We start from the raw sequence: 12,171 nt of genomic DNA, 5'->3' as shown, positions 1-12,171 counted from the left end.
CATATCAAGCCACGACACATACCACTACACAAGGATGACTGGATACAAACTCACAGTAATTTAACATACTTAAAGGAAGCAAGATCTTTTTTATAAGTTGGGCGAGTTGGCAGACCTTTATTCAGTGGGGTTTAAACCTTTTTTGTTAATAAGTGAGTTGTCAGACTGATTGTTCAATTTGTTATAGGTTAGACAATACTTAGTCACGTTTTATGGAGATTTAAGCCCAAGGCGAAGCATACAACATAACCAAATATTATCTGACCAATTTAGAACATATTCACACTTTCGAGTGAGCTTACAAAATTGTCCTTTCCCATTGTTATATTCAAACCTAAATAAGAGTTAACTTTTTATAATGAACTAAATGACTAAAATGTAAAACATAGGTAATCATCATTTCAATGGATAAATGGAATGGATAAAACTCTCTGTATAAATATTTTAATTCAGACCATTCAACATTTTAAAATGCTCACTTTTTTTTTGATAAATTGACATGTATTTGTGTTTCTCCGAGAAAAAAAATAATCTCTGCTTTATATATCAGTAGTCTTGCATTGTTTTCTTGAAAGAAAAAAATCCCTCAAATGTCAGGTATATAAATTAAATAAGTATTATTTTACCTACATCTTTACCCAAACTGTTTCTGTTTATTCTATATATGTGTAACTTTAGAAAATGCATGTAATTTTGCAAAATTCATTTTTTTTTTTTAACTTTTGCCGCAGTCTTGCATGGAAAACCATGTACTATGAAAATTAGAGGGTGAACTGACTTTTCATTGGAGGAGAAGGGGCGAGTATGTCCAAAATTTTACACTTTTTCAAGAGTGGGGCGATTTTATTGTAAAGTGTCGATATAATATGGGCCGATTGGCAATCGTATATAAGGGTTGTGTGGCGTTCTAAACTAGGTTTTATGAATTGTAAATGTTTTTTCATCTAATCTAAAACAGCTGGGATGTAAAATCTCTGGCCATCGGGGTGATCTTACACTGACACACCGCGTCCTTGTTGGATAACTATCAATTGCACATGTGTCTGTCCCAAGTCAGGATTGCAGTGTTGATTGTGTTACTGATCGTCCATTTTTATTGTTGTTTACAAAGATACAGCTTTGTACATAAATCTTAAATCGATTTCTTAATGTTTTTTATTTCTGTTTTGTCAACCCATGATGGTTTTGAGTACCCTTCCCATTTCACAAGTACTTCTGTCTTATTGTTTTTCTTCTTCCTTTCTTTAATTATTTTTTCAATGGTATAAAGTTCATCTAAAAATAAAAAAAAGTAAAGAAATTAGTACAGACAAGCAATAATTTCAAGTTAATACACTTAGATTTGAATAAGTAAATAACGTATCCATGGGATATATGTATTCATGAGAAAAAGATTGGAAACAATTTACACACGATGAATTTACTGACTGCAGGTGTAGGTTGAGATGGCTGTCAATACTCAGAGGAAGGCTTTCCAGTTTTTAATTCTTCGTGGAAATAATGGGTTAATTTTTAAATTGTTATTTGGATAAAGAGTTGTCTCATTGGCACTCGCACGACATCTTCCTATATCTAAAGAATGATTGTTGGCGTATACTATTCGCGTTCTGCAGGATGGAATCTGATATGAGACACATGCATATTCCAGGACTGTCGGAGCGGTTGTGTGTTTTTGTGATTGCGATGAGATTTGTGTGATTTTGTAAAACATAACAAGGCGTGCATCTGGTTCTTCTGTGTACAAGGTCTCTCCATTTTAAGTAATCAATCGTGCCACTAACACTTGAGGGAAAACGATACTATTACATTTTCCCAGCATTAGGTTGACCTTTTGTGTACCCAAGGCAGGTGAAGGAAGTCAAATTAGTAGTGCTGTGATTGGATGTAAGAGTACAGTATATTTTTATTTTTCTATGAATTACTGCAGTGTGTATATTTACCATATAAATTTTGAAACCTATTGAAATATTTTCTAGAAAATTATTCGAAAAGAGGGCTGTATTCAGATTAAAAATACTGATTTTAACAGGGAAGGTAAAGTAAGCACTTATACAAGTTAAAGATAAAAACCTTCTGTAGGGTCGAACAATTCCTGTTTGGAAGTATCCAATAAAAGTGGACTCAGCAAAGCGACGTCCTCCGAAGATAAGTCTGTGTCTATACGAAAATGAAACTTCAATGTAATATTATGTTATACTTCAAATTGTATAGATTTATACACATACTAAATACTTAGACTATTTACTGGATTTGTAATCACATAAGCAACACGACGGGTGCCACATGTGGAGCAGGATCTGCTTACCCTTCCGGAGCACCTGAGATCACCCCTAGTTTTTGGTGGGGTTCTTGTTGTTTATTCTTTAGTTTTCTATGTTGTGTCATGTGTACTATTGTTTTTCTGTTTGTCTTTTTCATTTTTAGCCATGGCGTTGTCAGTTTGTTTTCGATTTATGAGTTTGACTGTCCCTTTGGTATCTTTCGTCCCTCTTTTATAAGTATATACATGATATATAAGTATACAGATGTACAAGAAAAAAAGAATGTTTAATTATTCAATATTTAAATCAACACACGTTATGTTAAGACATCTGCTGATTAATCTTGTTCTTTGATTTAGGACTTATTGTTAAGCGTGAATTAAGACTGCAAATCATTTAATGCTTTAATAATTGCCACTCAATTTAATACAGTTATTATAAAGAATAATGACTAGAAAACAATCTTTATGACTTAAATGGTATACCTTCAGTACTACTCTCATTCTTTTCCAGTTTTCTTTTAGCATCTGAAATATAATAAATAAATCAAGTTCCGACTAATCGAGTATCACAATTCCATTTTACGGCATTACCATTGGTTATCGTTAGGTAATTGATTATTTTCAACGGATAAGACGATGTACAATTGGTTCATGGTAAAATACATTTCTGTGAATCCTTTAATAATATACAAAATACTCACACAATTTAATTAGACAACTTTTTTCGATAAAATTTCATTACATTCTGAAGTATACAAAAGTCTTTGAATTTCGTGGCCACTGAAAAGTACAAATTACGTCATACTGGAATGTGCAAAAGACTAGGTGCATATTTCTAGGAATTATATTTAACATAACGAGATCGTTGACCATAGGCGATATAGGTTTAAAAATGTGAAAATTTGATATCAATTGACATCAGCTCTCTTTATTTAATTCAAATATAGTAATAAGAAACTTGCCAAACTGATATTTAATTATCACTTGTTCTGAAACCGATAAATATACTATATAGCTGTTGATTTGTGTGTCATCTTGGTCTCTTATGGAGAGTTGTCTCATTTGCAATCATACCACATCTTTTTTATTTCTTTTTTTTTTCCTATTTAAGCGAAATGAAATACTCCAGTTTTCAAAAAAATAATCGAATTCCGTTTATGTTTTAGCAACTATCACTCAATATGAAAAAAGTACTATATACTGGTTATGCGAAATGCAATACTTCAGTTTTCAATATAATAATAAGTTTGCGTTATGTTTTATTAACTCAAACTTAATACACTTGACAAATGTATGGTAGTTCTTCAAAAAAACATATGAGGAAAATATTCAACGAGGCTATCTTCTGTAAAATGGTACAAGTGTTCGGTAAACTGGAAGTTGTTGAGTGGTGAAACTGAAAACGCATCCCACGGTAAAGCTGACTTATATAAACCTTGAAAGCAAATTTCAGTAATCTTTGTTATGTAGTTCCTGCGAAAGATGCGACGAAAATATTCATGACACGGGTGGACGTATGGATGGACTGACTGACGGACGGACAGTCAGAGGTAACACGGTATACCCCTACTTTTTTTAAAAGCGGGGATATCGACCATTACAAGAACAAAATATCTATGACTTAGTGTTATACCTTCATTACACTCGTTCGTATCCTTATTTCTGTTAGCATCTGAAAAATATCATAACTTTAGTAGACAGAACACTATATTACAATAGACAAATAAAAAAAAAAACGTTTCTATTCTAATAACGATGGACTGGTAATTTGTATAATGTTGTGTACAAGTTGTAATGTTGTACAAATTATAATTTGTACAGAATTTTTGTACAAGTTATCAGTGTTTTGTGACCTGCTGAACAAAAATAGACGATGCAAGCACACAGTCTTATGCTCCGCATACTTTTGTCAATTTTTTACAACTTCATGATACAGTCTAATACTGAGCATTGATACAAAAACATTATAAGACCTCACAAAGATTTTGTATAGATATGAATATGGTATAAGGAAAAAAATAAAATTAGAATTTAAACCATTCAGGTATCCTCATTTCCAGTTTGAAGGCAATGATAATAGCACTAAATGTTAGGCTGACGTATATTTTTTTGAATTGAAAACATTACACTGGTACATTTTATAAGTTAAAACCTGTATCACCTGTTGCAAGAAGGTAGGTGTAAAAAAACTTATAACTTGTACAAAAACCCTGTACAAATTATAATTTGTACAAACTTACATCTTGTACACAACATATATAACTGACAAATAAAGAATATCAACTTTTACAATCATAATATATATAAGGACAATGACCCATATCAATTGTCAAAAGAATTTTTTCTATCGATTTCTTATCTATATTGCTGATCATTTTTGCATATTATAGTATGTTTTTGTCTCCTTAACTTTTCTCAAAAATGAAGAATGAATGGCTTATTTCATTATCTCTGTGTTCTTTTTACAGCTGAAAAATATCATGACCTTTGGTTATCAGAAGAATATTCTAGTTACTTGTCATTAATTTGGTAAATGTTATGTGGTGACTAGCCCTATAAACCGGAATGAAGGACGATGAGGTGCATGCAGATTTTTTGTTTATATGCTGAATATTGTAGGAAATTAATTTATCGAACATTTTTTAAGACAAAAGAAAAAAGACGGTGGACACTAGATAAAGGCGATGGTTATCAAAAGTACCAGGATTATAATTTGATACGTCAGATGGGTGCTAGGTAATTACCTTTAGCTCTTATATATAAGGTCATGTTTGTTTAATAAGCCTACAATATATTATGCCTACCTGTGCTCGCAAATATACTAGTCCCAGCTGTACTACATCCTGTTTTTTCCAAGACAGTGCTGTTGTGAACTATTTAAAAAAAAGAAAGTAAAATGTAGTTTACAAAAACACAAACGCTAATACAGGTTGTAGTTACCAAGTTAAACAAATGTTGTGTATGTGTAGATACGGTCACATTTTTTCAAATGAAAATCCAACAAACATATGTACGTAGAAAAATGTTTATAGATCGTAGTATTTAAACAAACGATCACCTTATTCGTTTTTCTAAGCTGATGACATCATTTTGCAAGGGTTTGAGCGGTGCACTCTTCTATTAAAGCTTAAACATATAGATGCTGTCAATCAAATACAACGATTTACAAAATTGATGATGAAACAACTTTTTTACGATTTAAATGAAATACATTTATTTCTCGCTTTATTTTCCTGTATTCTTGGCATGGACTTTAGTTGTCAGAAGAATATTCAAGTTACTTGTCATTAATTTGGTAAATGTTAAAAGTGGTGACTAGCCCTATATAGTGGAATGCAGTTTAATGCAGATTTTTGTTCATATGCTGGATATTCTTGAAAATTTATCAACATTTTTTACATACATTTGCTAAGAATGCCTAAGCAAATATGTTGAAGTTATAAGGACAAACGAGCACATTTGTTCATATTGATAGTATATTAAGAAATTGCAATTTAAAATAAGCAGACGGATCAATTCCCGTATGCGAATTTACAAACCATAGCCAGATATAGTTTTGAGAGTTTGGATCAGTAAATAAAAGTTTTAAAACAACGAGAAAAATGACGGTGGACACTAGATATACTGTTAAGGTGATGGTTATCAAAAGTACCAGGATTATAATTTGATACGTCAGATGGGTGCTAGGTAATTCCTTTAGCTCTTATGGTTATGTTTGTTTAACTAGCCTATTAAAACAATATTGTGTCTACCTGTGCTCACAAACATACTTTTCCCAGCTGTGCTACAACCTGGTTTTTCCAAGACAGTGCTGTTGTGAACTATTTCAAAGAAAAGGGAAATGTACTTTAAAAAACCATTCTAAAATAAGTTACAGTTACCAAGTAGAAAATTGTTGAGTTTGTGTAGATACCGTCACACTTTTTCAATGGAAAATCCAACTAACTATGGTTAACATATGTATGTAAAAAATGATTATTGCTTTTATATTGAAAACAAAAACAAAAGCAAAATGTATAAGCATCTCTGGGTTCAGTTAAAATGACACATTTTAAAATGTGTCCATTAGATAACATTTTAACTTGGGTTAATTGTGTCAATGTGTCGAATAAAAAGAAAGTATGGTAAACAAACGACCACCTTGATTATTTTTCTCAGCTGATGACAACATTTTGCATGAGTTTGAGTATTGAATCATTCTACCTAAGCTAAAACATATCGATGCTTTCAATTAAATACAGCCATTTACAATATTGATAATGAAACACAATTTCTTTATGAATTTAATGAAATACCTTTATTTCTCGCTTTGCTTTCCTGTGTTCTTTTTACAGCTGAAAAATATCTTTGGTTATCAGAAGAATATTCTAGTTACTTGTCATTAATTTGGTAAATGTTATGTGGTGACTAGCCCTATAAACCGGAATGCAGTTGAATGCAGATTTTTGTTAACATACCGAATATTCTAGAAAATTAATTAACCGACATATTTTACATACATTTGGAATTGCTAAGAAATACTTTCTGCATTTGAAAATGCCTGTATACTAAGTCAGGAATATGACAGTTGTTGTTCTTTCATTTTTGATGTTTTGTCATTTGATTTTGCAATGTGATTACGGACTGTCCGATTTGATTTCCCCTGAGTTCAGTAATTTTGTGATTTTACTTTTTTCCAAGACAGTGCTGTTGTGAACTATTTCAAAGAAAAGGAAAATGTACTTTTTTTTTTAGAAAATGTTAATACATGTTATAGTTACCAAGTTAAAACTGTTGAGTATATGTATTATTTAAAACAATCAAAATAATAATATAAGTAAGCATCCCTGGGTTCAGTTAAAATGACACAAACTAAAATGTGTTCTTTGATAACACTTTTACTTGGGGTTAATTGTGTCAATGTGTTGAACAAAAATAAAAGGCTAGTAAACTAACTCTCCTACTTAGTATATTGTTTTTCTTACCAGATGACAGCATGTTGCGAGGGGTTTGAGCGGTGTACCTTTCTACCTAAGCTAAAACATATAGATGCTGTCGATTTTACATACAGCCACTTTCAATATTATTAATGAAACACAATTTCTTTACGATTTTAAATACATACCTTCATTTCTTGCCTTGCTCTCCTGTGTTGTTTTAACAACTGAAAAATATCATGACCTATTATTCAAATTACTCGTCATTAATTTAAGATGTTAAATAGTGACTAACCCTATAAAAGTAAGTAAGTAAATTGTTTATTATAGTACCATGTGTAAATCAGCATTAATATATAAATTTATACAAAATTTAATCACATACATAATACACTTGGCCCAATGGACCAATAAGTCACCTTTTACTTTCATTTCAATATAAATGTTCTAATATCAAAACTGATATATATAAACTGCAATACAGTTGCATGGTTATACGTATGCTGAATATTCTAGAAAATTAATTTATTGAACATTTTCTGCATACATTTTGAATTGCTAATAATACCGTTTTGACAAGCAGATGAATAAATTCAAGTTTTCGAATTTTCAAAGATAGACAAATATGGTTCACAGATAAAATTGTGTCCATTAGATAACCTTTTTACTAGGGGTGTAATGGTCAATGTGTTGAATAAAAAAAAGCATGGTAAATAAACGACCGCTCTATAATGATTTAAAGCCTGCCAATTGATTGATTGTCGTTATATTGATACCAAAATCGGAAAATTCAAAAGAAAAAACGTATGTTTTAGCCAATCAGTATCATTTTAAGATTTGAAAATTCTATAGGTTTGCTACTTAGACCTCTGGTCAACCTAGCCCTCATTCTTTTTTTATTCAATTTACTCTACAAAAAAAATAATCACTTTCTTATGTAGAATAAAATACCTTCATCTATGGTTTGGTTCTGTGGATTTTGTCTGTAAGTAAAAGAATTATGTAACAAAAAGAATTGAATAAAGTGTAGATCCTAGTAATGAAATGAAGCCATAAACATATACATGTGTAGTACATGTAATAATCCAATTATATTTTTAAAATGTATACTTTTATTATGTTTTATGTTTTATGTGTGCATATATATTTAACGTGTGCATATATATTTAACACGCAAAAACGTGCAAGATTCCCCCAAACGTGTCTACGCCAAAATCGTGCCATACATATCCAATAATTGTTAAACGCTAAAACGTGTCTACTGCTAAACGCCAGAATGTCTCACGTCCTTTGGCGCTTATGTTTTATCATGGGGGATACAGTTGATAAGGTAGTCATTTATATGGATAAGTTTGTTCAATGCAGGTTGTTAATAAATATCATAATAGCAAATTTAAGCTGTAACATATGAATGACTAACATTTTCTTATTGTTTAGTTGCAATTACTTATGCTCATTTAGAGCAAACATACAAACAATTATAGTGCAGTTGAATGAGTTAATCGTTTACTCTGTAAATAATTATTATGTGTAACAAATAAACTCCCATGATGCCTTTTCTATTAATCCGACGGCGGGCTATCAGCAAAATTGACTTATATAACGTTTACTATTTGTACGTCATATTAATGCATGAACAACACAAGCTCAGCTTCATACCAAATGCATGTCATGGCTAAGCGTCATACTAAATGCACAACAGTTTTTAATCCCGCCTAAAAAGAAAAGAAACATCCAATTCTTTTTCGAGCGAATGTGTATATTATCTTTTAATACGTTTTTGTATCTTATATGTGTCTAACATAATGCTAACTTCTTTACCGAATTTTAAACTCTATGTTTGAATCCAGCATGGTCTTCAGTGTTTTGATCCCATACCAGCTGGGATCTTTCAGCCCAACATTGTCCGGCAATCCCTGAATCTCTACGTCCACTTTTCCATCCTTGACATCTTTGTATGGGCATTTTGTTGAAGTTGATGTTTTTGCTTTGATAATATAAAAAACAAGAGGCTGTCACAACGACAGCAAACCGGATTTATTAACATTTATTTGTGTCCTGGCAATATCACAAGAACCATTACTGATGAATGGTGAAAGTGAAAATCGTCAATATCAAATTTGACCTCCATTTTGTCATCAGTATCAACATATTAAAATTTGAAAAGCTTAGATTGAATGGTTCATGAGTAAATGCAACAACCTGAATGGAAACGCCATTTTACGATCTTTCAAGAACCATAACTCCTGAACGGTAAAAGTCAAAATCGTCATTATTGAACTTGACATCTATTTTGTCATCCGTAACAACATATTAAAATTTCAAAAGCTTTGGTTGAATGGTTCATGAGAAAATGCACGGACACGACGGGAAACACCATTTTTCAATCTTTCAAGAACCATAACTCCTGAACGGTAAAAGTCAAAATCGTCATTATTGAACTTGACCTCCATTTTGTCATCAGTAACAGCATATTAAAATTTCGGAAGCTTTGGTAGAACAGTTCATGCATAAATGCACGGACACGACTGGAAACTCCCTTTTTCAATCTTTCAAGAACCATAACTCCTGAACGGTAAAAGTCAAATTCGTCATTATTGAACTTGACCTCCATTCTTTCATAAGTAACAACATATTAAAATTTGGAAAGCTTTGGTAGAACAGTTCATGCGTAAATGCATGGACAACTCCATTTTTCAATCTTTCAAGAACCATAACTCCTGAACGGTAAAAGTCAAAATCGCCATTATTGAACTTGACCTTCGAATAGTTGTCAGTAATAACATATTAAAATTTTAAAAGCTTTGGTTGAACGGTTCATGAGTTAATGCACGGACAACATTTGATTGCCGCCCGCCCGCCCGCCCGCCCGCCCGACTGCCCGACCGCCCGCCCGCCCGCCCGCCGTACATCCCCAAATCAATAACCGACATTTTTGTCACAAAAATCCGGTTAAAAATGAAGTAAGGAATCGATATACTAAAGTAAGAGAAAGAAAAAAAGCATTTACTTTACTAATAAAATTCTTTGATTTTTAAAAAGTGATTCTTTGTAGAAACTAGAAGATATTAATGACCATTTAGCAACAGGACAACTTTCACTAAAAGCTAAATATTTTTCTTCTTTGTTGAGTCTAAGTTTGAGTTAAATAATGAGACGTCTCATTAAAAACTTACAAAACATATTTTTTTTTATAAAAGAGGGACGAAAGATACCAAAGAGACAGTCAAACTCATAAATCTAAAACAAACTGACAACGCCATGGCTAAAAATGAAAAAGACAAACAGACAAACAATAGTACACATGACACAACATAGAAAACTAAAGAATAAACAACACGAACCCCACCAAAAACTAGGGGTGATCTCAGGTGCTCCGGAAGGGTAAGCAGATCCTGTTCCACATGTGTCACCCGTCGTGTTGCTTATGTGATAACAAATCTATAAGATTCCTTAGGAAAATATATTGAATAGAGATACTCCCCTTTTTGGTGATTTTTTATTTTTGTAAATAACGCAAATCAAGCTGACTGTTATCAATAATTTATCCTCCAGAAAACTTATGTTTCTTATTGTAATGATTGTTTCACTTATAGCATATCAGATGTGTGTTCAGTTTATCTTTTTTTGTTTTCTCTCTATATTACTTACCCCATGCAGTATTGACCTGCTTCCTCACCAGCTGTTGGAGATCTTTCTTATCTAAATCTTTTGATCCAACTTGTGTTTTTCCTGTTAAAAAAAGATGATGGTGATGAGCCGGATCTTTTACGCGCTAGTTCACTAGGTAACAGTGGAACAAATCATTCTACCTAGTAGGCGGCGTTAGTTTGACTCCGAAACTACCAATAATTTACATACTCCTATATGCACAGGTATTAGCAGCTAGAGAAGTAGCAAATACCAATTGTCAATTCTCAAACTTGTTATATTGACAATCAAATTGGCTATTTATTGCCGTTTCGACAATTACCATTTACAAACAAAAACACATATAAGAGTGAAATATTTCCTTATAGCAGCCAACTCTTATAAAAAAAAATTAAACCATCATCATTTACATAAAATACCTGTCACATAAGTTTGGAAGTTTTCCTGCAGTTTCCTGTTAAAAAACGACAGTGCTCCTCTTGAGGAAAACACCACTGGATTCACCTCCTCCGTCGGGTCAACTCCGAACCCCCCAATCTCAAACCCCACTGATTCCAGTACCTCACACTGCAATTACAAATTTATAGATAATGTAAGTTGATTTCACAATACAAAGGTGCTGCACCGCATTAAATAAATTCGAAACGATCATTTTTTTACTGTTAAGTGACAACTATATAAGATAGATCCATCCATCCACCAAGGCTGACTTATATACATAGACAATAATTAAGGTTATTTATTTGATTTAGATATTGGGGGAAATCTCCTTTAAAAAGTCCTCGTATCATGCTCGCGGAGAAATATACAACACAATGAAATGTACATTTACCTGTTGAATGGTGAACTAAATCGTTTGAGTATGGACTAAAATTATATCAACCATAAGCATAAAACAATAATTTATAGGTTGCAAACAAAAAATATTAACAAATGAAATTTGTGTTTCCAATAATTGCAAAAGAAACAAGGTTGAGTCGTTCAACGCATCGTTCTATGCATTGGAAACACGGACAGGTTGAAAAGGTCGTATGAAGAATTAATGGATTTTTTTGGTTTCGTGTTGCTCTAGAACACTTGACCACCTAGGCTGTATAAAACGCTTTATGTGGCTTGGTGTTTCCTTTTCTCGAAAGTTTTTTCTAGAGTTTTGACACAGTACATTCTATATATTGTCTGTGTACGTAATGTGATATTTAAACATTTCTTCTCTGTTACTTTTTTGTGATTATCATACAGTATATATGTAATAATTTTGAGTTATTCGTAATTATAATTCGGTAACATTTTTATCTGATCATGATTAATAAGATAATGATCTTTTAATCTGATCTTAGACTG

General features: G+C 32.0%; 1 protein-coding gene across 1 annotated transcript; it reads right to left on the bottom strand.

The window, feature by feature from the left end:
- Positions 1 to 1,011: 1,011 nt before the first annotated feature.
- LOC139513857 (uncharacterized) lies at positions 1,012 to 9,155 on the bottom strand. The gene is made up of 10 exons (XM_071302712.1): positions 9,001 to 9,155; positions 8,131 to 8,162; positions 7,368 to 7,406; positions 6,559 to 6,597; positions 6,016 to 6,084; positions 5,068 to 5,136; positions 3,897 to 3,935; positions 2,747 to 2,788; positions 2,071 to 2,157; positions 1,012 to 1,275 (listed from the first exon to the last, which is right to left on the bottom strand). The coding sequence occupies exons 1-10, from the start codon at positions 9,030 to 9,032 to the stop codon at positions 1,133 to 1,135; spliced, it is 591 nt and encodes a 196-aa protein (XP_071158813.1). The 5' UTR covers positions 9,033 to 9,155; the 3' UTR covers positions 1,012 to 1,132.
- Between the last annotated feature and the right edge of the window lie 3,016 nt (positions 9,156 to 12,171).

This window comes from Mytilus edulis, chromosome 2 (genome assembly GCF_963676685.1).
Source record: "Mytilus edulis chromosome 2, xbMytEdul2.2, whole genome shotgun sequence".
NCBI lineage: Eukaryota > Metazoa > Mollusca > Bivalvia > Mytilida > Mytilidae > Mytilus > Mytilus edulis.
The sequence above is the reverse complement of the archived record's forward strand: the minus strand, read 5'-3'. Positions and strand labels throughout refer to the sequence as shown.

Bases quoted from the DNA above. Each gene is read 5' to 3' on its own strand.
- LOC139513857 (XM_071302712.1), bottom strand. From the start codon at position 9,032: ATGCTGGATTCAAACATAGAGTTTAAAATTCG. The intron at 5,137-6,015 runs GTAGACACAATA...TTTTTTAAATAG, and splicing joins AAGTATGTTTGTGAGCACAG to TTCACAACAGCACTGTCTTG. The intron at 3,936-5,067 runs GTAGGCATAATA...GATATTTTTCAG, and splicing joins TAGTATATTTGCGAGCACAG to ATGCTAACAGAAATAAGGAT.